The sequence below is a fragment of the Salvelinus sp. IW2-2015 genome, linkage group LG26, assembly GCF_002910315.2.
Source record: "Salvelinus sp. IW2-2015 linkage group LG26, ASM291031v2, whole genome shotgun sequence".
Lineage (NCBI taxonomy): Eukaryota > Metazoa > Chordata > Actinopteri > Salmoniformes > Salmonidae > Salvelinus > Salvelinus sp. IW2-2015.
This window is the reverse complement of record NC_036866.1, coordinates 8,493,751-8,518,586: the sequence shown is the minus strand read 5'-3', so window position 1 is coordinate 8,518,586 and position 24,836 is coordinate 8,493,751. Positions and strand designations below refer to the sequence as shown.

General features: G+C 41.3%; 1 protein-coding gene across 1 annotated transcript in view; it reads left to right on the top strand.

Annotated features, from left to right (window-relative positions):
* Positions 1-2,092: 2,092 nt before the first annotated feature.
* slc30a7 (solute carrier family 30 member 7) overlaps positions 2,093-24,836 on the top strand; it is a 44,115-nt gene continuing 21,371 nt past the window's right edge. The window contains exons 1-8 of the mRNA XM_023971361.2: positions 2,093-2,261; positions 2,806-2,907; positions 3,347-3,460; positions 8,363-8,450; positions 8,640-8,772; positions 14,448-14,624; positions 15,832-15,879; positions 17,908-18,043. Of these exons, the coding sequence (XP_023827129.1) occupies positions 2,182-2,261; positions 2,806-2,907; positions 3,347-3,460; positions 8,363-8,450; positions 8,640-8,772; positions 14,448-14,624; positions 15,832-15,879; positions 17,908-18,043 (878 nt within the window). The 5' untranslated portion in view covers positions 2,093-2,181. The remainder of the gene's footprint in view (positions 2,262-2,805; positions 2,908-3,346; positions 3,461-8,362; positions 8,451-8,639; positions 8,773-14,447; positions 14,625-15,831; positions 15,880-17,907; positions 18,044-24,836) is intronic.

Sequence of the window (24,836 nt, the reverse complement as noted above, 5' to 3'; positions counted from 1 at the left end):
TGGGCATGGGTGCTGTTTAACTTTTTAGGCACCCAAACTTTTTTGTACTTTCATCAGTTCTGGGATTTTATCAAAGCAGACACGTATTGTGTGTGTCTGGTTCTTCCATTTGGATCAACAGACACAGTTACCATGGGAACATTTCCCCTCTGGAAGCACAGTTTTAATGTTCACAAACATTGCTTTTTTTCAACTGTTTAATATTCAGCCCTTATGCCCAGTTTCTCATCATTACCTTCGCTTGTTGCTTGATTATCTCAGAATCCAACAGCTCTCATGTTTGTGAAGTGTCTCTTTGTCACCTACTGTATGCTTCCATACTTCCTTTATTTCAGCAGACAGATACAATTAATGCATTGGCCATCATACCTACATTGAATAACATATAACAACAAACATGTAGCACAGACATAATCCTTCTCTAAGCAAAGGAGGGAAATAGTGTTGGTGTGAAACACAGGGGAGGAGAGGACCTTCCTTGGATCTTTTTATAAGCACAGGAAGTTGCCAAACTTGAGATGATGTCACGCCCTGATCTGTTTCACCTGTTCTTGTGCTTGTCTCCACCCCCCTCCAGATGTCGCCCATCTTCCCCATTATCCCCTGTGTATTTATCCCTAGTCGTGCTTTTCTCGGCCTCCTGGTTTTTGGCTTTTGCTTGTCCTGACCCTGTACCCGTCTGCCTGCCGTCCTGTACCTTTCTTCCACCTCTGGATTACTGACCTCTGCCTGTCGTCCTGTACCTTGGCCTCTGCTCTGGATTATCGATCCCTGCTTGCCTTGATCTGTCGTTTGCCTGCCCCTGTGGTTACAATAAACATTGTTACTTCACACAGTCTGGACTTGGGTCTTACCTTGATTCCTGATAGATGAAGGTTATTTCCCAGCACTCCCTGGTTTCCCTAATGTGGTATCCTCACTGGGATTCATGCATTATTCTTTTATAATGAAATCCAGAAGAGCAGGAAATTAGTGCCTATATGGATGCACTTGCAGCACTATTCTCACAGTGGAAGAATCAATGTTTTGAAGTGTTTGCAGTCCAATGTATAGCCAGTCTTACGTTTTCTAAATAAATTGGCTCCAATTTTTGTCAGTCTTTTTTATTCAACAGCCTAAACAGCAATGTAGATTTCATGCCATCACCAGCAATGGGGTCTAGCTTGCTTATCCAGAGCTTGGGGGGTATCTAGTGGTCAAAAAGATAAATACATTGACAGATTTTTCATATTGCATGTTGTACTTTTCTTTTAGCAAACTCGGCCTAAAGTTGAACAAAATTGCATTACATTATTGAGGGCTTAATTTCAATACATTTCTGATAATAAAAGTTGAAAAAAAAGTTTTCTATTATATGAAAAAGAATTACATAGGGTAGCCTATGTTTTCTCTATAATGGAAAACTGAATTTTGTCAACCTTAATACTAGATTGTTAAACGAGGAACTCAAATAAACTTTGTTCCGTTTTAGACTTTATTTGGGAAATGTGAATTATAAGCTTTCGTGAGCATGTTGTTTTTCATTCATATTAAAATAAATGTATTATTTTGTTGAATAAATCAGAAATTACTGTGCGACACAGGATAAACACATTTTTTATTACTTTTTGTAACGACATTGCATTTGTAAGCACTATTGTGCAATCAGGGCAATGTAGCCTACTCAGGGTGAAGAACTGTAGGCTGAATTGATCTGAGACAGTATCTGATGTGATGGTGAAAGTGTTCTATTAAAAAAATAGTTTTATTTTTTTACCCCTTTTTCTCCCCAATTTCGTGGTATCCAATTGGTAGTTACAGTCTTGTCCCATCACTGCAACTGAACGATAACTATTTGATGGGGAGCAGCATAGCCTTCTATTACAATTAAGGATTTTGGGTAGCAGTAGTATCTGATGGGGAACAGAACKCCTGAATGTAGGATAGCCAACTGTATCCATACACCAACATATCATTGGCTTTATTTTAGATATGTCTCAAAACCTATCCACCTTATTATTCTATTTGACCTGTGCCATACTTGCTTTAGGCAGGCAGTATAGTTTATAGTAAAAAATGTTCGGCAGCACGAGTGCCCTCTATTGACCGGATGCATGTCCCATCTCCTGCTTGAAGGAGCTGAGTTGGTGGTTGCAGCACAAACCAACAGTCGCTAGCTAGCCACAGTCTGGGACTGCTAAAATGTTACCATTATCTATAAAAGACGACGAGTACAAGCCAGCCAAATTCAACCTCCTTGCCAAGATTTCAGGATGGTTCAGGTAAGTTGTCGTATTCGTACTGTCTTTTTGTTTTATTTAGCTATTTTGAATCTATGCTAATTCAGATATCTGAAAATCATGCCAAAATATGATGCTTCCTGAAACATAATGGATTTATTAGCTAGCAACTTTACAATCTATATTGGTTGACCAGAGAGATATTGTTGTCAGCTAACGTTACATAGACAAATATTTATAGGGGACAGTAGCTGGCTAGCTAACTTAGCTTCAGATGCCGGAATGGATGTCTTAACTAGCCAACACAGCTGAACGTTACTTCCGACTTACTTAGCTATCTAGTAGTAGCTATCTAACCTAGGGCGGTTGTATAATATTCAATATTTGTATGCGGTCAACATGCTTTACAGCTAAATGGATACAATATTTGCCATGGCTAACATTACTTCTCATTCATAAACTGCCATACAAAAGCAATACGCTCGACTGTTGTGATTAGCGCAAGGCTAGCTTGTTTGATAACTCGCGTTAGCTTGCGGCTTTCATCAGCTGGGATTCTAACTCAGTGCAATTTCTTATTTTCCAGATCAATCCTGTCTGATACAACATCACGCAATTTGTTTTTCTTTCTCTGTCTGAATCTGTCCTTTGCTTTTGTGGAATTATCGTACGGCATATGGAGTAACAGGTAAGTTCTGACCGTATATAAATCGAAAAACACGCAACTCTTATTTCAGGATGTGCCACGTATGTCTAAGCATTGTGCCATAAACCGTTGCTTGCACTGCCCCTATCAGTGGGAATGCACCACAAACGATATATATTTGAGTTACTTTGATAATTGTTATTCCCCAATGTGTATTAAAATGTCTATTCAGCTTGACGTCTGTGCATTAATTTCTGCCAGGACATCCTCGCTGCAACATGTGTTCAAATTACCTGGAACCAGCTGATTATCTGTCTGGTTTCCCAGGCTAGTATTCAAATGTCACTATCAAAAAATTAATGTCTTCCCATAGACAAGTAACTAGCTAACTAGACCTAATATGTGCAAGAATAAATATGTTATTGTTTAATCAGCCATTACTTAGTCATTCATAAAAGTACTGTATTTTTTTTGCTCTCAGTTTAGGCTTGATATCAGATTCCTTTCACATGTTCTTCGACTGCACTGCACTTTTAGCCGGACTTGCAGCCTCAGTGATCTCCAGGTGGAGGTCAAATGACTCCTTCTCATATGGGTACGTATGCGATCAATGTAGACCAGGGGTTTCAAACATACGTGGGTGGTTTGATCTTTTGTTATAGCAGTATCGAAAGGAGTTTGTAAGATGTTTTAATTGAGGTACACCGAGCACTCACGTACCCGTCTCCCGTATTTTCATTGTTGCTCCTAGAGGATTTTCCACCACGTACCAACAGACTACACTGTCGTACGGCTCCAGAAGTGTCTTTATACTGGTATCATATTAACCAAGTTGACTAATGAAACCAAGATGATTTCTTGACAACACAAGGCTCTTGCGTGGTACTCTTTAGATGCCAAGGGAAGAAAACCCCTCAGTAAGAGAAACAACAGAACGTTCCACAAAAGAGGAGTACTCACGTTTGACTCCCCTCCAGAGAGCTGATTCTGAAGCTTTCAACCAACACGGCTAAAAACCTTAGCATCCCATCCTCGTCGCTATTATGTAAAGGATATTTTCAGGTGAATAAAAAAGAAGTGCAATCGTTGATAAGTTGCAACAGGAAGACATCTCCAGAACAGAAGTAGAGAAAATGTCTAACAGGCCTCATGGCAACGCCCTTTAGAGAACATTTGGTACTGTCCGATTAGAATATAAACATACAGTGGGGAGAACAAGTATTTGATACACTGCCGATTTTGCAGGTTTTCCTACTTACAAAGCATGTAGAGGTCTGTAATTTTTATCATAGGTACACTTCAACTGTGAGAGACGGAATCTAAAACAAAAATCCAGAAAATCACATTGTATGATTTTTAAGTAATTAATTAGCATTTTATTGCATGACATAAGTATTTGATCACCTACCAACCAGTAAGAATTCCGGCTCTCACAGACCTGTTAGTTTTTCTTTAAGAAGCCCTCCTGTTCTCCACTCATTACCTGTATTAACTGCACCTGTTTTAACTCGTTACCTGTATAAAACACCTGTCCACACACTCAATCAAACAGACTCCAACCTCTCCATGGCCAAGACCAGAGAGCTGTGTAAGGACATCAGGGATAAAATTGTAGACCTGCACAAGGCTGGGATGGGCTACAGGACAATAGGCAAGCAGCTTGGTAAGAAGGCAACAACTGTTGGCGCAATTATTAGAAAATGGAAGAAGTTCAAGATGACGGTCAATCACCCTCGGTCTGGGGCCCATGCAAGATCTCACCTCGTGGGGCATCAATGATCATGAGGAATGTGAGGGATCAGCCCAGAACTACACGGCAGGACCTGGTCAATGACCTGAAGAGAGCTGGGACCACAGTCTCAAAGAAAACCATTAGTAACACACTACTCCGTCATTGATAAAAATCCTGCAGCGCACGCAAGGTCCCCTGCTCAAGCCAGCGCATGTCCAGGCCCGTCTGAAGTTTGCCAATGACCATCTGGATGATCCAGAGGGAGAATGGGAGAAGGTCATGGTCGATGAGACAAAATAGAGCTTTTTGGTCTAAACTCACTCGCCGTGTTTGGAGGAAGAAGAAGGATGAGTACAACCCCAAGAACACCATCCCAACCGTGAAGCATGGAGGTGGAAACATCATTCTTTGGGGATGCTTTTCTGCAAAGGGGACAGGACGACTGCACCGTATTGAGGGGAGGATGGATGGGCCATGTATCGCGAGATCTTGGCCAACAACCTCCTTCCCTCAGTAAGAGCATTGAAGATGGGTCGTGGCTGGGTCTTCCAGCATGACAACGACCCGAAACACACAGCCAGGGCAACTAAGGAGTGGCTCCTTAAGAAGCATCTCAAGGTCCTGGAGTGGCCTAGCCAGTCTCCAGACCTGAACCCAATAGAAAATCTTTGGAGGGAGCTGAAAGTCCATATTGCCCAGCGACAGCCCCGAAACCCGAAGGATCTGGAGAAGGTCTGTATGAGGAGTGGGGCAAAATCCCTACTGCAGTGTGTGCAAACCTGGTCAAGAACTACAGGAAACATATGATCTCTGTAATTGCAAACAAAGGTTTCTGTACCAAATATATAAGTTCTGCTTTTCTGATGTATCAAATACTTATGTCATGCAATAAAATGCAAATTAATTACTTAAAAATCATACAATGTGATTTTCTGGATTTTTGTTTTAGATTCCGTCTCTCACAGTTGAAGTGTACCTATGATAACAATTACAGACCTCTAAATGCTTTGTAAGTAGGAAAACCTGCAAAATCGGCAGTGTATCAAATACTTGTTCTCCCCACTGTAAGCCCGAGAGGCTTGTATGAAGTCAAAACAAAAGGAGGTGACTATGCCACCTACTACAGAATCAGTAATAAACTCAGCAAAAAAAGAAACGTCCTTTTTTCAGGACCCTGTCTTTCAAAGATAATTTGTAAAAATCCAAATAATTCACAGATCTTCATTGTAAAGGGTTTAAACACTGTTTCCCGTTCTTGTTCAATGAACCATAAACAATTATTGAACATGCACCTGTGGAACGGTCGTAAAGACACTAACAGCTTTCAGACGGTAGGCAATTAAGGTCACAGTTATGAAAACTTAGGACACTAAAGAGACCTTTCCACTGACACTGAAAACACCAAAAGAAAGATGCCCAGGTTCCCTGCTCATCTGCGTGAATGTGCCTTAGGCATGCTGCAAGGAGGCATGAGGACTGCAGATGTGGCCAGGGCAATAAATTGCAATGTCCGTACTGTGAGACGCGCTACAGGGAGACAGTATGGACAGCTGATCGTCCTCGCAGTAGCAGACCACGTGTAACAACACCTGCACAGGATCGGTACATGCGAACAGCACACCTGCCGGACAGGTACAAGATGGCAACAACAACTGCCTGAGTTACACCAGGAACGCACTATCCCTCCATCAGTGCTCAGACTGTCCACAATAGGCTGAGAGAGGCTGGACTGAGGGCTTGTAGGCCTGTTGTGAAGCAGGTCCTCACCAGACATCACCGGCAACAACGTCGCCTATGGGCACAAACCCACCGTCGCTGGACCAGGCAGGACTGGCAAAAAGTGCTCTTCACTGACGAGTCACAGTTTTGTCTCACCAGGGTGATGGTCGCATTCGTGTTTATCGTCGAAGGAATGAGCGTTACACCTAGGCCTGTACTCTGGAGCGGGGTCGTTTTGGAGATGGAGGGTCCGTCATGGTCTGGGGCGGTGTGTCGGCCTGAGCTTGTTGTCATTGCAGGCAATCTCAACGCTGTCCTCCCTCATGTGGTACCCTTCCTGCAGGCTCATTCTGACATGACCATCCAGGATGACAATACCACCAGCCATACTGCTTATTCTGTGCGTGATTTCCTGCAAGACAGGAATGTCAGTGTTCTGCCATGGCCAGCGAAGAGCCCGGATCTCAATCCCATTGAGCACGTCTGGGACCTGTTGGATCGGAGGGTGAGGGCTAGGGCCATTCCCRCCAGAAWTGTCCGGGAACTTGCAGGTGCCTTGGTGGAAGAGTGGGGTAACATCTCACAGCAAGAACGGGTAAATCTGGTGCAGTCCATGAGGAGGAGATGCACTGCAGTACTTAATGCAGCTGGTGGCCACACCAGATACTGACTGACTTTTGATTTTGACCCCCCCTTTGTTCAGGGACACATTATTCCATTTATGTTAGTCACATGTTTGTGGAACTTGTTCAGTTTGTCTCAGTTGTTGAATCTTATGTTCATACAAATATTTACACATGTTAAGTTTGCTGAAAATAAACGCAGTTGACAGTGAGAGGACTTTTTTCTTTTTTTTGCCTTGTTTATAATAATCAGTGTGTCCTCGGTACTTGTTCCTTCAGTTTCTCTGACGTCAATCACTATCAGATGATACGAGAACAACCTATAACATTCAGTATCAAGTCTAGTGACCATCAACCCCTACACAAATCAGTGTCACAAACAGAACACTGGAAATCATGTGTGTTGCGGAAAGGGAAAACATATAAATATGCTAAGCATTGTGTTAATTACTCTTAACTGAATATTAATTTTATTCATCTTAAATATTCKCATTACAAATAAGTATAACACATTTTTAAGAGCGGCCCTCCAGACCTCAACTAAGACTGTATGCGGTCCGTGGGGCAAATTGAGTTTTACACCCCTGATGTAGAGTGCTAGCAAAGAGTGAAGCTACAATGGTTACGTTGTCTCAAACTAGTGAGGTGTGTCTGCTGATGTTTACATTGACGTTTGTGACGTCTCCATATTCCAAGCATATACGGATACCTGCATTATTTCTGATCTTATGCCTTTATTGATATCCAGGGTTGCCAATCCTCCTGGTGAGCACTAAAACTTTCTGACAGAATGTGCACCTTCACTTAGGGCTGGCGCGGTAATTGTATAATCGTGTAACCGACGATTATGGATGAAGACTGATGAAAATAAAATAAGTCATAACCATTTATTTTTTGTGAACTTAATATTCAAGTCGACAAACTCTACCTAAAAGTAAGCCTGGTTCACATAACAGCTGATATAAAGCGAGAGCAGCTGAGACAAAGTTTTAGAATTTTGTGTTGTGGAACAAACGGAGGACTGAAGACTGCTGAAGTCCGAAGTTTCCATTTCCATGGGCACATGGACTCTACAACGTGATGAAACTTCATTGCTCCTTGTTTCAGCAAGGTTTTGTTGCAAACTAGTATCATGAAATGCATGCACTCAATGGCTTACCAAAAACAAGGCACACTGACAGTTAGGAGAGGAGAAAATGTGCTTCATGAACGACTATAACGGTGGTCGTTTGACTGACAAATAAGACATCTAAAATTCCATGACTGTCACAGCCCTACCTTCAGTACACATTTGGATGTGTGTATTGCTACTCATGTAACAAAGGTGGTGCAGTTGTTTTAAATCCCATTGGTATTTGGATAGGTGATTAGCCTTTATTGTTTACCTGTGTATTGTCTTTCTAATTCTTATCTGTTTTTCCAGGTATGTGAGGGCAGAGGTGTTGGCAGGGTTTGTGAATGGCCTGTTCCTCATCTTCACTGCCTTCTTCATTTTCTCAGAAGGTGTAGAGGTATGTCACAGAACAGTCATTTTCATGATATCACATAATGAAACCAGGTTGATGGGCCTAGTGTTTGGACAATATTTTTTTAACTGAAATTGACAAATGTATCTACCTTTTTTTATTTAAGATGATCCAWTCTGAATAACGTTCTTGTGATGTTGTTTGACTGGTCTTGTCTCCTGCTGCTTCTGACAGAGGGCTTTGGAGCCGCCACACGTGAATCACGATCGCCTGCTACCAGTGTCCGTCGCTGGACTGCTGGTTAACCTGGTTGGCATCTTTGTGTTCCAGCACGGGGGCCACGGCCACTCTCACGGCGGGGATGAAGGTAGGACCAGGACATCTCTTTCTCTCCAGTGTCACTTTGCACCTCCATATCACTACATGATCCCCTAATCATAACACTCCCAAGTGGTCAGTCCTTTCCTGATAATTTCTCTCTTCAAAGTTCCTGTACTTCCTCCTTGCGCTTCTATGCTCAGTCTAAAAGCATATAGTATTGGGGTGGAGCCATGAGGTGATTTGCCTTATCAATTTTTCTCCTAAGGTTCCTTTACTTGGCGGTCCCCCAAGTTGTTCACTCAAATCCTCCCCAGGCTCACGTGTTTGGCTTTCTCTACTCTTTCTTTCCCAAGTATCTCTCTCTTTCCCAAGTCCCTCTGCTCTCCGCCTAACCCCTGTCCACTCTGAAGTCACCAGTCCCTGTACCCTTTTCAAACACCCTAATTTTAGCTTGTCTCATATACTGTATGAAGGAAAGCTAGTTTTGTCGGGAAACTAGTCAGACAACATGTACATGACTTGAAGCTGCAGCACATGATATGCAGCTAACAGTCAGCTGAGCTTCACATCCAATTAGAGATTAGAAACACTCCTCTTAGGGACGTCAAACTTTCAGCCTGCTGCGCAGACACTGGAGGCTCTAGTCTAGAGCGCCCGGTAAATTGTTTTCGAGYGCATTTTTTAAATCTAAATGATTAAATGAGTGAGAAATAGATGTCGTTGTTGCAATAGTTTGTGAGTTGACATGTTACATTTTTTTGCCATATTCAATTATTGTGTTAATTTCGCTAATGTGGACAATTTGCTACAACAAGGTTGAATTTTCACCCCATAAAATTTAGTGGAATTACCCGTTTTACCTCAGATTGGTGATGTTAGTATAAAAGTTTAGTCATCACGATGACATAAGATTGATTGCTTAAATCAGATCAATATCTTTGGTTTTGTGCCATTAATTTTATCACTTGCGCTGGGATGCTCAGGACTTAAATCTTGTTAATGAAATCACACGAATAGTTAAGTTTCTAGCCACACAACAATACATGGATTTGACTGTCAAATCAGCACTTAAATAGCAGTCAACCATTGTCAGTGTTGGTATTCTATGCCGCTTTGTGATTCTTTTAAGTTAACTAACAGAAAAAATTGTATGTTCCGTTTTCCATGATGGCAGCCTCCCGAAATAAACATCCGACATTCCAAAATATACATATAAGCCTTTTACAAGTTTCATCTAACAAGCCATGTATAGGTTATTCAAAGTTTCCCTGTGGCCTTTGGATAGTGTTAGTTCAAACAGCGCTACACCACAAACGTTTGCCCCGTTCTATTGATTTCAGTGTGATATTAATGGAAGTGATTAACAAAAGTGTTGCGTTACACTTACCGTGTTGCGACCAACATGAAACAAAATGCAACACTTCAAAATGTCTTCTACAATCCGTGTGGTTTTTGAGCTGTGTTAGTTTTAACAGGACGTGCAACCTCTTGCGCAATTGATTTCAACGTGATATCGATATGAGTGATTGACAAATAAGTGTTGCATTTCTCTTTCCGTTTTGGTGACATCCAAATGCATCACTCAAATGTAGCTGACTGTCTTCTGCAGGTTGTTCTCTAGCCAGTGATTTAAAAGATATCTCCAGTTTCCATGTAGTTTTWAAAAAAGTTTTGAACAGCATGGAATCTAATATCGATATCGGTGATTTGTTGCCACTTGTCAAAACAAACAGTATTTGGTGCGTGTGCAGTTTAAGGTGCTTGTTTTAAAGAAAATACAATAAATATATTATTGCTATTGTTGCACATGTACAGTTGAAGTTGGAAGTTTACATACACCTTAGCCAAATACATTCAAACTCAGTTTTTCACTATTCCTGACATTTAATCCTAGTAAAAATTCCCTGTCTTAGGTCAGTTAGGATCACCACTATTTTAAGAATGTGAAATGTCAGAATAATAGTAGAGAGAATTATTTATTTGAGCTTTTATTTCTTTCATCACATTCCCAGTGGGTCAGAAGTTTACATACACTCAATTAGTATTTGGTAGCATTTGCCTTTTAAATTTAACTCAACGGCTAGGAGGTATCACTTCTGTAGCGAATAAGAGTTCAAAGTTCATACCATTCACAACCAAAGCTCACGCTGAGGTTGGCTTCGTTCTGTAGTTATTATCTGAATCCTTCTGACATCGGACCGTCGTCCTAATGTACCCGGAACAGGAGGTTACATTTTTGTCAAGGGCTTATATAGTGGAGGGAGAGAAGGGTGTGTTTCATAGTTTATAACCCATGCGTGGTCCCATGGTGTTTATACTTGCGTACTATTGTTTGTACAGATGAACGTGGTACCCTCAGGCATTTTGAAATTGCTCCCAAGGATGAACCAGACTTGTGGAGGTCTACCATTTTTTTCTGAAGTCTTGGCTGATTTCTTTTGATTTTCCCATGATGTCAAGCAAAGACGCACTGAGTTTGAAGGTAGGCCTTGAAATACATCCACAGGTACACCTCCAATTGACTCAAATGATGTCAATTAGCCTGTCAGAAGCTTCTAAAGCCATGACATAGTTTTCTGGAATATTCCAGGCTGTTTGAAGGCACAGTCAACTTAGTGTATGTAAACTTCTGACCCACTGGAATTGTGATACAGTGAAATAATCTGTCTGTAAACAATTGTTGATAAAATTAATTGTGTCATGAACAAAGTAGATTTCCTAACCGACCTGCCAAAACTATAGTTTGTTAACAAGGAATTTGTGGAGTGGTTGAAAAACAAGTTTTAATGACTCCAACCTAAGTGTATGTGAACTACTGACTCAAACTGTGTGTACAGTCGTGGCCAAAAGTTTTGAGAATGACACAAATATTAATTTTCACAAAGTCTGCTGCCTCAGTTTTTATGATGGCAATTTGCATATACTCCAGAATGTTATGAAGAGTGATCAGATGAATTGCAAAGTCCCTCTTAGCCATGCAAATGAACTGAATCCCCAAAACATTTCCACAGCATTTCAGCCCTGCCACAAAAGGACCAGCTGACATCATGTCAGTGATTCTCTCGTTAGCACAGGTGTGAGTGTTGACGAGGACAAGGCTGGAGATCACTCTGTCATGCTGATTGAGTTTGAATAACAGACTGGAAGCTTCAAAAGGAGGGTGGTGCTTGGAATCATTGTTCTTCTGTCAACCATGGTTACCTGCAAGGAAACACGTGCTGTCATCATTGCTTTGCACAAAAAGGGCTTCACAGGCAAGGATATTGCTGCCAGTAAGATATCACCTAAATCAACCATTTATCGGATCATCAAGAACTTCAAGGAGAGCGGTTCAATTGTTGTGAAGAAGGCTTCAGGGCGCCCAAGAAAGTCCAGCAAGCACCAGGACCGTATCCTAAAGTTGATTCAGCTGCGGGATCGAGGCACCACCAGTACAGAGCTTGCTCGGGAATGGCAGCAGGCAGGTGTGAGTGCATCTGCACGCACAGTGAGGCAAAGACTTTTGGAGGATGGCCTGGTGTTAACGGCAGCAAAGAAGCCATTTCTCTCCAGGAAAAACATCAGGGACAGACTGATATTCTGCAAAAGGTACAGGGATTGGACTTCTGAGGACTGGGGTAAAGTCATTTTCTCTGATGAATCCCCTTTCTGAATGTTTGGGGCATCCAGAAAAAAGCTAGTCCGGAGAAGACAAGGTGAGCTCTACCATCAGTACCAACAGTAAAGCATCCTGAGACCATTCATGTGTGGGGTTGCTTCTCAGCCAAGGGAGTGGGCTCACTCACAATTTTGCCTAGGAACACGGCCATGAATAATGAATGGTAACACATCCTCCGAGAGCAACTACTCCCAACCATCCAGGAACAGTTTTGTGACGAACAATGCCTTTTCCAGCATGATGGAGCACCTTGCCGTAAGGCAAAAGGGGAACAAAACATTGATATGTTGGGTCCATGGCCAAGAAACTCCCCAGACCTTAATCCCATTGAGAACTTGTGGTCAATCCTCAAGTCAAAACAAAAACCCACAAATTCTGAAAAACTCCAAAAATTGATTATGCAAGAATGGGCTGCCATCAGTCAAGATGTGGCCCAGAAGTTAATTGACAGCATGCCAGGGCAGATTGCAGAGGTCTTGAAAAAGAAGGGTCCACACTGCGAATATTGACTCTTTGCATCAACTTCATGTAATTGTCAATAAAAGCCTTTGACACTTATGAAATGCTTATAATTATACTTCAGTATTCCATAGTAACATCTGACAAAAATATCTAAAGACACTGAAGCAGCAAACTTTGTGAAAATGTATATTTGTGTCATTATCAACTTTTGGCCACAACTGTAGGTAGTACAGTTTATATTTAATACATCACACTGTTTCTGCATATTGGTTATTGATTTGGACATTTAACCTGATATTTATCCAAATGTCTTGTCAGCAGGAAGCAGCATCATTTTCAACTTAAGTTTTAGGAATATAAATGTATCTTTCAACATGACTTTCCAATGGTGTTGTACTTCATCAGGTAAAAACAGCTGTCCAAAAACGTGCTGCGATTTCTGATGTATTTTGATGATATACCAGAAGTCACCAAAATGGGTTTGCCCTGCCTATGTCCTCTGCATTTCACCATTTAGCAAACAACATGGCTCCTGCTTGGGCTCACCTTCACTCCACCTTCTTTGGTTCCGTTCTTCTGTCTCTCCGCGGGCAAAGAAGATGATTGTGGACAACGGAGATGATTGTGGACTACAGGAAAAGGAGGACCGAGCATGCTGTAGTGAAGCAGGTTGAGAGCTTCAAGTTCCTTGGTATCCACATGACCAACAAACTATTATGGTCCAAACACACTAAGACAGTCGTGAAGAGGGCACGACAAAGCCTATTCCCCCTCAGGAGATGGAAAAGATTTGGCATGGGTCCTCAGATCCTCAAAGTTCTACAGTTGCACCATCGAGAGCATCCTTACGGGTTGCATCACTGCCTGGTATGGCAACTGCTTGACCTCCAACTATAGGGCACTACAGAGGGTAGTGTGTACGGCCCAGTACATCACCGGGGCCAAGCTTCCTGCCATCCAGGACCTCTATACCAGGAAGGCCCAAAAAATTATCAAAGACTCCAGCCACCCTAGTCATAGACTGTTCTCTCTGCTACCGCACGACAAGCGGTACCGGAGCTCCAGACTTAACAGCTTCTACCCTGAAGCCATAAGACTGCTGAACAGTTCATCAAATGGCTACCCAGACTATTTGCATTGACACCCCCCACATGTACATATTACCTCGACTAACCGGTGCCCCCGCACATTGACTCTGTACCGGGACCCTCTTGTTTAAAAAAATAAATAATAATAATTTACTTAACCAACAATGCAGTTAAAAAAAATAAGTGTTAAGGGCTTGTAAGTAAGCATTGTAAGGTCTACTACGCCTGTTGTTTTCTGCGCATGTGACATGCAATTTGATTTGACATTTACTATAGTATGACTTTTGTCAGGTTAATTAGCTGAACACGTTCCTCAAGCAGGGAGCACCCCGAATAGAAGAGCACCAATGCCAAGTGTATTCTTTCACCTTTATGTTCAATAGAATGTCAACTGATTTACATGTTTTCCTCTTGACACAGATGTAGCTGTAGGTGTTTGAGCACAAGAATAAACTGGGCTGCTGACATTTTTTCAGTAATAATGATAATAATCTGTGTCTTCTATCTCTGCAGGTCATGGCCACAGTCACTCTTTGTTCAATGGCAGTACGGGACACGGACACAGCCATGGGGGGCATGAGTCCAAACACGGAGATGGGCACGGGCACAGCCATGGAGATGGGCACAGTCACGGAGATGGGCACAGTCACGGAGGGCACGGTCACTCCCACGATGACCCCCACTGCCATGGTGAGACCACACCTGGCACAGAAAACAATGGCTGTAATGCTCCAGAATTGGTAGTTATTTCAGTGGGTTGCAATGTTTTATTTCCATTTAGGTAAATACATAAAACATTTGAGGAGAGTGAATATGCAGTGTATGAAAATGCAAACACCAGCAACATTTTCCCAAGAATTAGTTGTAGATTCATATTGAAGATAATTTAAATTAGTTTTCTGCTTCTCAATGTGTTGGCATTATTTAGGGATCCAATCCCAAATAAATTCCTACCCATTCCTTGTTAAAGGTGCAATTTGGGTTGCTACATCCAMTTCTGGACTTTTAAATTCATGATACCCAATGATTCTTAAAGAGTGTAACTTATAAATGCCTATGAGCTTAGTTCAACTGTCGTACCCCATCAGAACCCCAAATATATGCTTTTTTTTACGCCATTGTAAACAAACACTGTATAGCCTCAAAACATGGTTAAAGCTATAATTTTGATACCATGGATGGTCAGTCCTTGCATCCATAGCGGTCTATGAATTTGAGTGGTCACATTTTTCCAACCCCATACCTCAGCTATTTAGCAAATCAGTGGCGGGGTGGCCGCTTTATTGTTTTAACAACATATTTCCCCTTTAAATCTCTATACACTGAATTAGTGCCCTCCAGCTGAAAATGACTTTTTGCCTACAACGCTAGGTGGCGCTATTACCACATTGCTGATACCTTCCAAATCCTGTCAGCTCTACCAGCGGGACTCAAAGATGTACTGTTGGGGAAAGGGAGCTGTTTTTAAGGCCTGATTGTTCAGTTTGTGCAATTATTGACTGTTCACTCACTGTTGTCTATCACTTTTACCACAATTCAGTCTTTGCTAGCACTACATGGTTTGACATGTAAACTGGCACTTTATGTGTATGTGGCAGCACTTCACTCACCTTTTCAGTCATGTCCTGTATGGTTCAGTTGGTAGAACATGGCTCTTGCACTGCCAGGGTTATGGGTTCGATTCCCGGGGCCACCCATACGTAATTACTGTAAGTCGCTTTGGATATAAGCGTCTGCCAAATGACAGTTGTTGTTATTATATATTGTGTCCCAGCAGAAGTCTCGCTGAACCTATGCAGGCAGTTGAAATGCTGTTGTTAATCTAATTTGTTGTTTGCCCTGTTTTCTATAGTTAATACCAATTGTCTGCTGTATTTAATGTATTTATTTATTCCAGATGAACTGCACACACCAGGCAAGGGCTCCAGCAAACAGATTTTGCAAGGTACTGAACATTTAAATGACTTAGCTAATTTGATGCACAGCATAATCCAGCTATTGACTAATTTGTTCACCTACTGTATGTACGCTGCGTACCACGTTTATTTTAAAATATTTGCTTACACCACCATCCGTCACCTCCGTAATGGCCGATTTAATGTTGTGTGTGTGTGAGATTGTAGTCATGAGTTTTCATCCAGTTCAAGATTTAAAAAAATGTTGTCTCGATTTGAAGTCTCCCTTTTTATACGTAGGCCTACTTAAAACCTTACATCTATCTGTTTGATTGTGTTTCTGACATCGCAGCCAAACCATTTGAAATGGTGTGAGATTATATGGGACTGGTCATTGGTGGGAAACACTCAAGGCACCAATTACATCTGAGGAAGAGTCCAGGATCACTGTCACTTTAAACTGCTTTGTCTATGCTTTTATGGGAAAGGGCTGAGAAGAGAAAGTAGTTTGTCCCTTTCACCCAGTGCATAGAGAGAAATTAAGAGAGAGCGAAAGAATGGGGCCTTTGGAGGCCTACTCAGGGGYAAAACTGGACCCACACAGAAGTTGGAGTGGCATAGGGGGCTCTGGAGAATGGAGAGGGATGGGAGAAAGAAAGGGGGTGTTGACAGTGCGAAAGGTGACTTAACCTCTGTCCCTGTTTAGCCATTGGTTGAGGACCATTCCTCTGCTTCCGATTGAATTGTTATGAAGCTAGTCTATCCCAGGAGATTGGTTGATATTTTCTTTGTCAACCGCTGTGTTTTCCATATACAAAGTGCATGGTACTTTTGGCGTAGAATGACTTCCTCCTCAACATTCTTTTTCAACTTCAGTTTTCATCAAAAACCTTGCCACATCACAGGTCCTATGTCACTGTAATATTATGGCTCCTGTACAATTGCAGTGCTAGATTCAGAAAATGCCCCAAATCAAAGTTATAGGCACAGTAGCTATTTATAATTTGTGGTTGAAGTGCCCCTTTAAACACCTGGAAAAGGTTTTGAGGCTAAAACTTTTTTTGTGCATCAATTAATATAATTTCACTGTCTTAGCCTGTAAACATTTTTTTTATTCTCCACACCGACTAGGTGCAGTGAAATGTGTAGAAATAATAGTACAGCGGCGCTGGAGCAAATTAGGGTTAGGGCCTTGCTCAAGGGCACATGGACATATTTCGTTACCTTGTCGGCGCAGGTATTCGAACCAGCAACCTTTCGGTTCCTGGCCCAATGCTCTAACCGCTAACCCCAGCCAAACTCATGCCATTCATGTAATGTTTCATTCGACGTGAATATGAAAGGACTAAACAGAAGTCTGTGTTGTGGGGAAATTAGAGTTGTATAACCTGTTGACCTTGGGACTGTGGGGGGGGAGTTGTAGCTTGCTCTCAAGGAGAGCGGAGCAATGCATAAGCCCATGGGAACACCGTGACATACATGATGATGTCAGCCCAGAGTCAGCGGAAGTGAGTCCAGTGTCAGAGCTGCGCCTTACATACAGTCCAAATCAACCTCCTGCTCAACTGGGTTAAGAAAACTTCAGTTGTAACTGATACAGTAGCTTGATTTCCGAAGTCAGAATACTTAATACTTAAATTGATAAAAAATGTATCACTAGCCACTTTAAACAATGCCACTTAATATAATGTATATGTATATACTGTACTCGATACCATCTACTGCATCTTGCCTATGCCGTTCTGTACCATCACTCATTCATATATCTTTATGTACATATTCTTTATCCCTTTACACTTGTGTGTTTAAGGTAGTAGTTGTGGAATTGTTAGGTTAGATTACTCGTTGGTTATTACTGCATTGTCGGAACTAGAAGCACAAGCCTTTCGCTACACTCGCATTAACATCTGCTAACCATGTGTATGTGACAAATACAATTTGATTTTGATTTATGTGTTAAGCATGAATGTAAAAAATAAAAAAAATAAAAAGTTAACTTCTGCCCAGTATTGGTTGCGGGACTTATTTGTAGATAATGATGATATGAAATACTTATGACGACCAATGTTGTTTTGCAGGGGTGTTTTTACATATCGTAGCAGACACCCTGGGCAGCGTTGGAGTGATCATCTCAGCCATCCTGATGCAGAAGTATGACCTGATGATCGCTGACCCCATCTGCTCCATGTGCATCTCCATTCTGATCGGAGTCAGGTGAGATGACCGTACACAGCAGTAAATTCCCAACAGGTCACACACTCATTTTACAGATATTCCCATAAAAGAGAAACTTAAAGGCCATCGTCAAACTGCTGCCGGAAAGTAGCACATACACCCAGGGCTAGATTTAGAAAGGGTTTTCGCCAGTACAGTTTGGAAGCATTATCTTCAGGATGCAACAAAATACCTTAAGTACAGCTCAAACCAGGACATACCTTTTAGGTTATAAAACCTTCCCTTGTTTGAGTTTTGCACTAGTGCAAACACTTCTTAAAACACGGCCCAATAGTTGGGATTTTGGACTCATTAGTGTAGTTCACTTTGATTGTTTTTGACTTGCCATGGTAGCAGAGAACTCCGGAGAAATTTCACAATCCCCATCCATTGAATGCTCCACAAGTAGGGCCACACCCAAGGAATATTGCACACTGGCTTCTCCCATGACATTGAATATAGGTATTCGTATCCAGCTTAATGTCTTTAGTAGGGCTGTGATGATGCCATTATTACAATATTTTTTCAATGGCAAAAATGAACTCTGATCGTGTTAGGTTCTGAACAAACAGAGTAAAAACTCAAACGGACGACTAGAAAAAGCTCAAACCAAGTTTATTCACCTACTGGGTCATACAGCTGCAAAGACAAACCATGTCCTAGGTGGGGTCAATCCTTACACATCTAGACAGCCAATAATACATCTCTGTAGCTAGTCAGGAACTTAATTGGTTCCTCTCACAGGTGTATTCATGGCCCTGCCTGACGCTAGAACCTTCGAGGGCGTGAAATGTACAGTATCAGTCAAAGGTTTGGACACACCTACTCATTCAATTGTTTTTCTTTATTTTTCTATTTTCTACATTGTAGAATAATAGTGAAGACATCAAAACTATGAAATAACACGTGGTAACCAAAAAAGTGTTAAACAAATCAAAATAAATGTTTATTTGAGTTTCTTCAAATAGCCACCCTTTGCCTTGATGACAGCTTTGAACATTAGGCATTCTCTCAACCAGCTTCATGAGGAATCAAAACTATGAATAGTTTTTCCAACAGTCTTGAAGGAGTTCCCACATATGCTGAGCACTTGTTGGCTGCTTTTCTTCACTCTGCAGTTCAACTCATCCCAAACCATCTCTATTGGGTTGAGGTCGGGTGATTGTGGAAGCCAGGTCATCTGATGCAGCACTCCATCACTCTCCTTCTTGGTCAAATTGCCCTTACCCAGCCTGGAGGTGTGTGTTGGGTCATTGTCCTGTTGAAAAACAAATCATAGTCCCACTACAGTGCCTTGGAAAAGTATTCACCCCCTTGGCGTTTTTCATATTTTGTTGCATTACAACCTGTATTTAAATAGATTTTTATTTGGATTTCATGTAATAGACATAAACAAAATAGTTCAAATTGGGGAAGTGAAATGAAAAAAATAACTTGTTTTAAAAAAAATCCCCCAAAATAATAAAAGTTAAAGTGGTGCATGTATATGTATTCACCCCCTTTGCTATGAAGCCCCTAAATAAGATCTGGTGCAACCACTTAACTTCAGAAGTCACAATTAGATTGCACACAGGTGGACTTTAACTAAGTGTCACATGATCTGTCACATGATCTCAGTATATATACACCTGTCCTGAAAGGCCCCGGAGTCTGCAACACCACTAAGCAAGGGGCACCACCAAGCAAGTGGCGCTATGAAGACCAAGGAGCTCTCCAAACAGGTCAGTGACAAAGTTGTGGAGAAGTACAGATCAGGGTTTGGTTCTAAAAAAAATATCAAACTTTGAACATCCCATGGAGCACCATTTTAAATCCATTATTAAAAAATTGAAAGAATATGGCACAACAACAAACCTGCCAAGAGAGGGCCGCCCACCAAAACTCACGGACCAGGCAAGGAAGGCATTAATCAGAGAGGCAACAAAGAGACCAAAGATAACCCTGAAGGAGCTGCAAAGCTCCACAGCGGAGATTGGATTATCTGTCCATAGGACTACTTTAAGCCGTACACCCCACAGAGCTGGGCTTTCCGGAAGAGTGTCCAGAAAGAAATAAGCAAACATGTTTGGTTTTCGCCAAAAGGCATGTGGGATACTCCCCAAACATATGCAAGAAGGTACTCTGGTCAGATGAGACTAAAATTGAGCTATTTGGCCATCAAGAAAAACACTTAGTTTACGCCAGACAATCACCCCGAGAACACCATCCCCACAGTGAAGCATGGTGGTGGCAGCACCATGCTGTGGGTATGTTTTTCATCGGCAGGGACTGGGAAACTGGTGCGAATTGAAGGAATGATGGATGGTGCTAAATACAGGGAAATTCTTGAGAAAAACCTGTTTGTCTTCCAGAGATTTAAGACTGGGATGGAGGTTTATCTTCCAGCAGGACAATGACCCTAAGCATACTGCTAAAGCAACACTCAAGTGGTTTAAGGGGAACATTTAAATGTCTTGGAATGGCCTAGTCAAAGCCCAGACCTCAATCCAATTGAGAATCTGTGGTATGACTTAAAGATTGCTGTACACCAGCAGAACCCATCCAACTTGAAGGAGCTGGAGCAGCTTTGCCTTGAAGAATTGGAAAAATCCCAGTGGCTAGAATGCGCTAAGCTTATTGAGACATGCCCCAAGAGACTTGCAGCTGTAATTGCTGCAAAAGGTGGCTCTACAAAGTATTGACTTTGGGGGGGTGAATTGTTATGTACGCAATTATTTTTTATTTTTTTTCCTTATTTCTTGTTTGTTTCACAATTTTTATTGTATTTTATATCTTCAAAGTGGTAGGCATGTTGGGTTAATCAAATGATACAAACACACAAAAAATCAATTTTAATTCCAGGTTGTAAGGCAGCAAAATAGGAAAAACGCCGAGGGGGTGAATACTTTCGCAAGCCACTGTAAGCGCCACCCGGATGGATGGCGTATCGCTGCAGAATGCTGTGCTAGCCATGCTGGTTAAGTGTCCCTTTTTGAATCTGTGTGTCACCAGCAAAGCACATCATCACACCACCTCCATGCTTCACGATGGAAATCACACATGCGGAGATCATCCATTCACCTACTCTGCGTCTCACAAAGACACGGCGTCAGACCAAAGGACAGATTTACACCGGTCTAATGTCCATTGCTCGTGTTTCTTGACCCAAGCAAGTCTTTTCTTCTTATTGGTTTCCTTTAGTAGTGGTTTCTTTGCTGCCATTCAACCATGAAGGCCTGATACACGCAATCTCCTCTGAACAGTTGATGTGTCTTACTTGAACTGTAAAGCATTTATTTGAGCTGCAATTTCTGAGGCTGGTAACTCTCTATTGAACTTAGCCTCTGCAGCAACGGTAACTCGGTCTTCCATTCGTGTGGCGGTCTTCGTGAGAGCTAGTTTCATCATAGCGCTTGTTTGTTTTTGTGACTGCCCTTAAAGTTCTTGAAATTTCCACTTTGACTGACCTTCATGTCTTAAAGTAATGGACTGTCGTTTCTCATTGCTTGTTTTAGCGGTTCTTGCCATAATATGGACTTTTACCAAATAGGGCTATTCTGTATACCACCCTTGTCACAACACAACTGATTGGCTCAAATGCATTAAATTCCACAAATTACCTTTTAAGAATGCACACCTGTTAATTGAAATGTATTCCAGGTGACTACCTCATGAAGCTGGTTAGAGAATGCCAAGAGTGTGCAAAGATGTCATCAAGGCGAAGGGTGGCTACTTTGAAGAATCTCAAATATAAAATGTATTTTGATTTGTTTGGTTTTTGGTATTTTATTAGGATCCCCATTAGCTGTTGCAAAAGCAGCAGCTACTCTTCCTGGGGTCCACATGAAACATAATACAGAACATCATTAGACAAGAACAGCTCAAGGACAGAACTACATACATTTTTAAAAAGGCACACGTAGCCTACATATCAATGCATGCACACAAACTATATAGATCAAATAAGGGAGAGGCTTTGTGCCGTGAGGTGTTGCTTTATCTGTTTTTTGAAACCAGGTTTGCTGTTTATTTGAGCAATATGAAATAGAAGTTCCATGCAATAAGGGCTCTATATAATACTGTACGTTTTCTTGAATTTGTTCTGGATTTGGGGACAATGAAAAGACCCCTTGTGGCATGTCTGGTGGGATAAGTGTGTGTCAGAGCTGTGTTAGTTGACTACGCAAGCAATTTGGGATTTTCAACACAATGTTTCTTATAAAAAGAAGTGATGCAGTCAGTCTCTCCTCAACTCTTAGCCAAGAGAGACTGGCATGCATAGTATTAGTATTAGCCCTCTGATTACAATTAAGAGCAAAACGTGCCGCTCTGTTCTGGGCCAACTGCAGCTTAAGTAGGGCTTTCCTTGCAGCACTGGACCACACGACTGGACAATAATCAAGATTAGACAAAACTAGAGCCTGCAGAACTTACTTTTTTGAGTGGTGTCAAAAGCAGAGCGTCTCTTTATTATGGCTAGACCTCTCCCCATCTTTGCAGCCATTGAATCTATGTTTTGACCATGACAGTTTACAATATAAGGTAACGCCAAGTCATTTAGTCTCCTCAACTTGCTTAACAGCCACACACATTACCAGATTCAGCTGAGGTCTAGCACTTAAGGAATGATTTGTACCAAATACAATGCTCTTAGTTTTAGAGATGTTCAGGACCAACCATCAGCCACCCATTTCAAAACAGACTACAACTCTTTGTTAACTTCTTATGGCTGGGGGGCAGTATTGAGTAGCTTGGATGAATAAGGTGCCCAGAGTAAACTGCCTGCTACTCAGGCCCAGAAGCTAATATATGCATATTATTAGTAGATTTGGATAGAAAACACTCTGAAGTTTCTAAAACTGTTTGAATGATGTCTGTGAGTATAACAGAACTCATATGGCAGGCAATAACCTGAGAAAGAATCCTACCAGGAAGTGGGAAATCTGAGGTTTGTAGGTTTGCTTATCCAATATACAGTGGGATATTGGTCATTTTGCACTTCCTAAGGCTTCCACTAGACGTCAACAATCTTTAGAACCTTGTTTCAGGCTTCTACTGTGAAGGGGGAGCGAATAAGAGCTGTTTGAGTCAGCTCATGGCATTCTGCCAGACCCCTAAGTCAGGCACGCACCCGTGAGAGTAAGCTGCGTTCCTTTTCATTTCTAAAGACAAAGGAATTGTCCGGTTGAAACATTATTGAAGATTTATGTTAAAAACATCCTCAAGATTGATTCTATACACATTACGGCTGAAATCCCGTCAACGGGATCGGTATGACAACAGCCAGTGAAAGTGCAGGGCGCCAAATTCAAACACAAATCTCATCATTTAAATTCCTCAAACATACAAGTGTTATACACCATTTTAAAGATAAACTTGTTGTTAATCCCACCACAGTGTCCGATTTCAAAAAGGCTTTACGACGAAGCATACCATGCGATTATGTTAGGTCAGCACCTAGTCACAGAAAATCACAGCCATTTTTCCAGCCAAAGAGAGGAGTCACAAAAAGCAGAAATAGAGAAAATGTATCACTTTCCTTTGATCTTCATCAGATGACACTCATAGGACTTCATGTTACACAATACATGTATGTTTTGTTCGATAAAGTTCATATTTAWATCCAAAAATCTTAGTTTACATTGGCGCGTTATGTTCAGTAATGTTTTGCCTCCAAAACATCCGGTGATTTTGCAGAGAGCCACATCAATTTACTCATACTCATAAACATTGATGAAAGATACAAGTATTATACATGGAACTTTAAATAAACTTCTAACTTCTCTGCGCTACGGATCCCTTTGACGGGATCCCTTTCCTAAACAACCGCTAGAATTGCAGGGCGCCAAATGCAAAAATATTACTAAAAATATTTATAATCATGCAATCACAAGTGAAATATACCAAAACACAGCGTAGCTTGTTGTTAATCCACCTATCGTGTCAGATTTTATATTTTACAGCGAAAGAAATCCAAGCTTTTGTGAGTGTAGCTTTCAATGCTACAACAGCTAGCCCCAAATTAGTAGCATGGTCACGAAAGTCAGAAAAGCAATAAAGAGAATCGCTTACCTTTGATAATCTTCGGATGTTTGCACTCACGAGACTCCCAGTTATACAATAAATGTTATTTTTGTTCGATAAATATTACTTTTAAAACAAAAAAACGCCATTTGGGTTGCGCGTTATGATGAGAACTACAGCCTCGTTCCGGTCCTGAAAGGAAGATAKATTTCCAAACGTATCAGATTAAAAAATATTACAAAAAATATTTATAATCATGCAATCACAAGTGAAATATACCAAAACACAGCTTAGTTTGTTGTTAATCCACCTATCGTGTCAGATTTTGAAAATATACTTTACAGCGAAAGAAATCCAAGCTTTTTTTGTGAGTGTAGCTTTCAATGCTACAACAGCTAGCCTTATATTAGCTTGGTTAGCTTGGTCACGAAAGTCCGAAAAGCAATGAAATTAATCGCTTACCTTTGATAATGTTCTGATGTTTCCACTCACGAGACTCCCAGTTACACAACAAATGTTATTTTTGTTCGATAAATATAACTTATCACAAAAAAACGCCATTTGGGTTGCGCATTATGTTCAGAAAATCAAAGCCGTGTTCCGTTCGACAAATTCCAAAAAGTATCTGTAATGGTCGTAGAAACATGTCAAATGTTTTTTATAATCAATCCTCAGGTTGTTTTTAACAAACATAATCGATAATATTTCACCCGGACCATAACCTATTCATCAAGAGACAAAAGGAAAATGGGGTGCCCCTCTCTCGCGCGCAGGAAATAATCAGAGGACA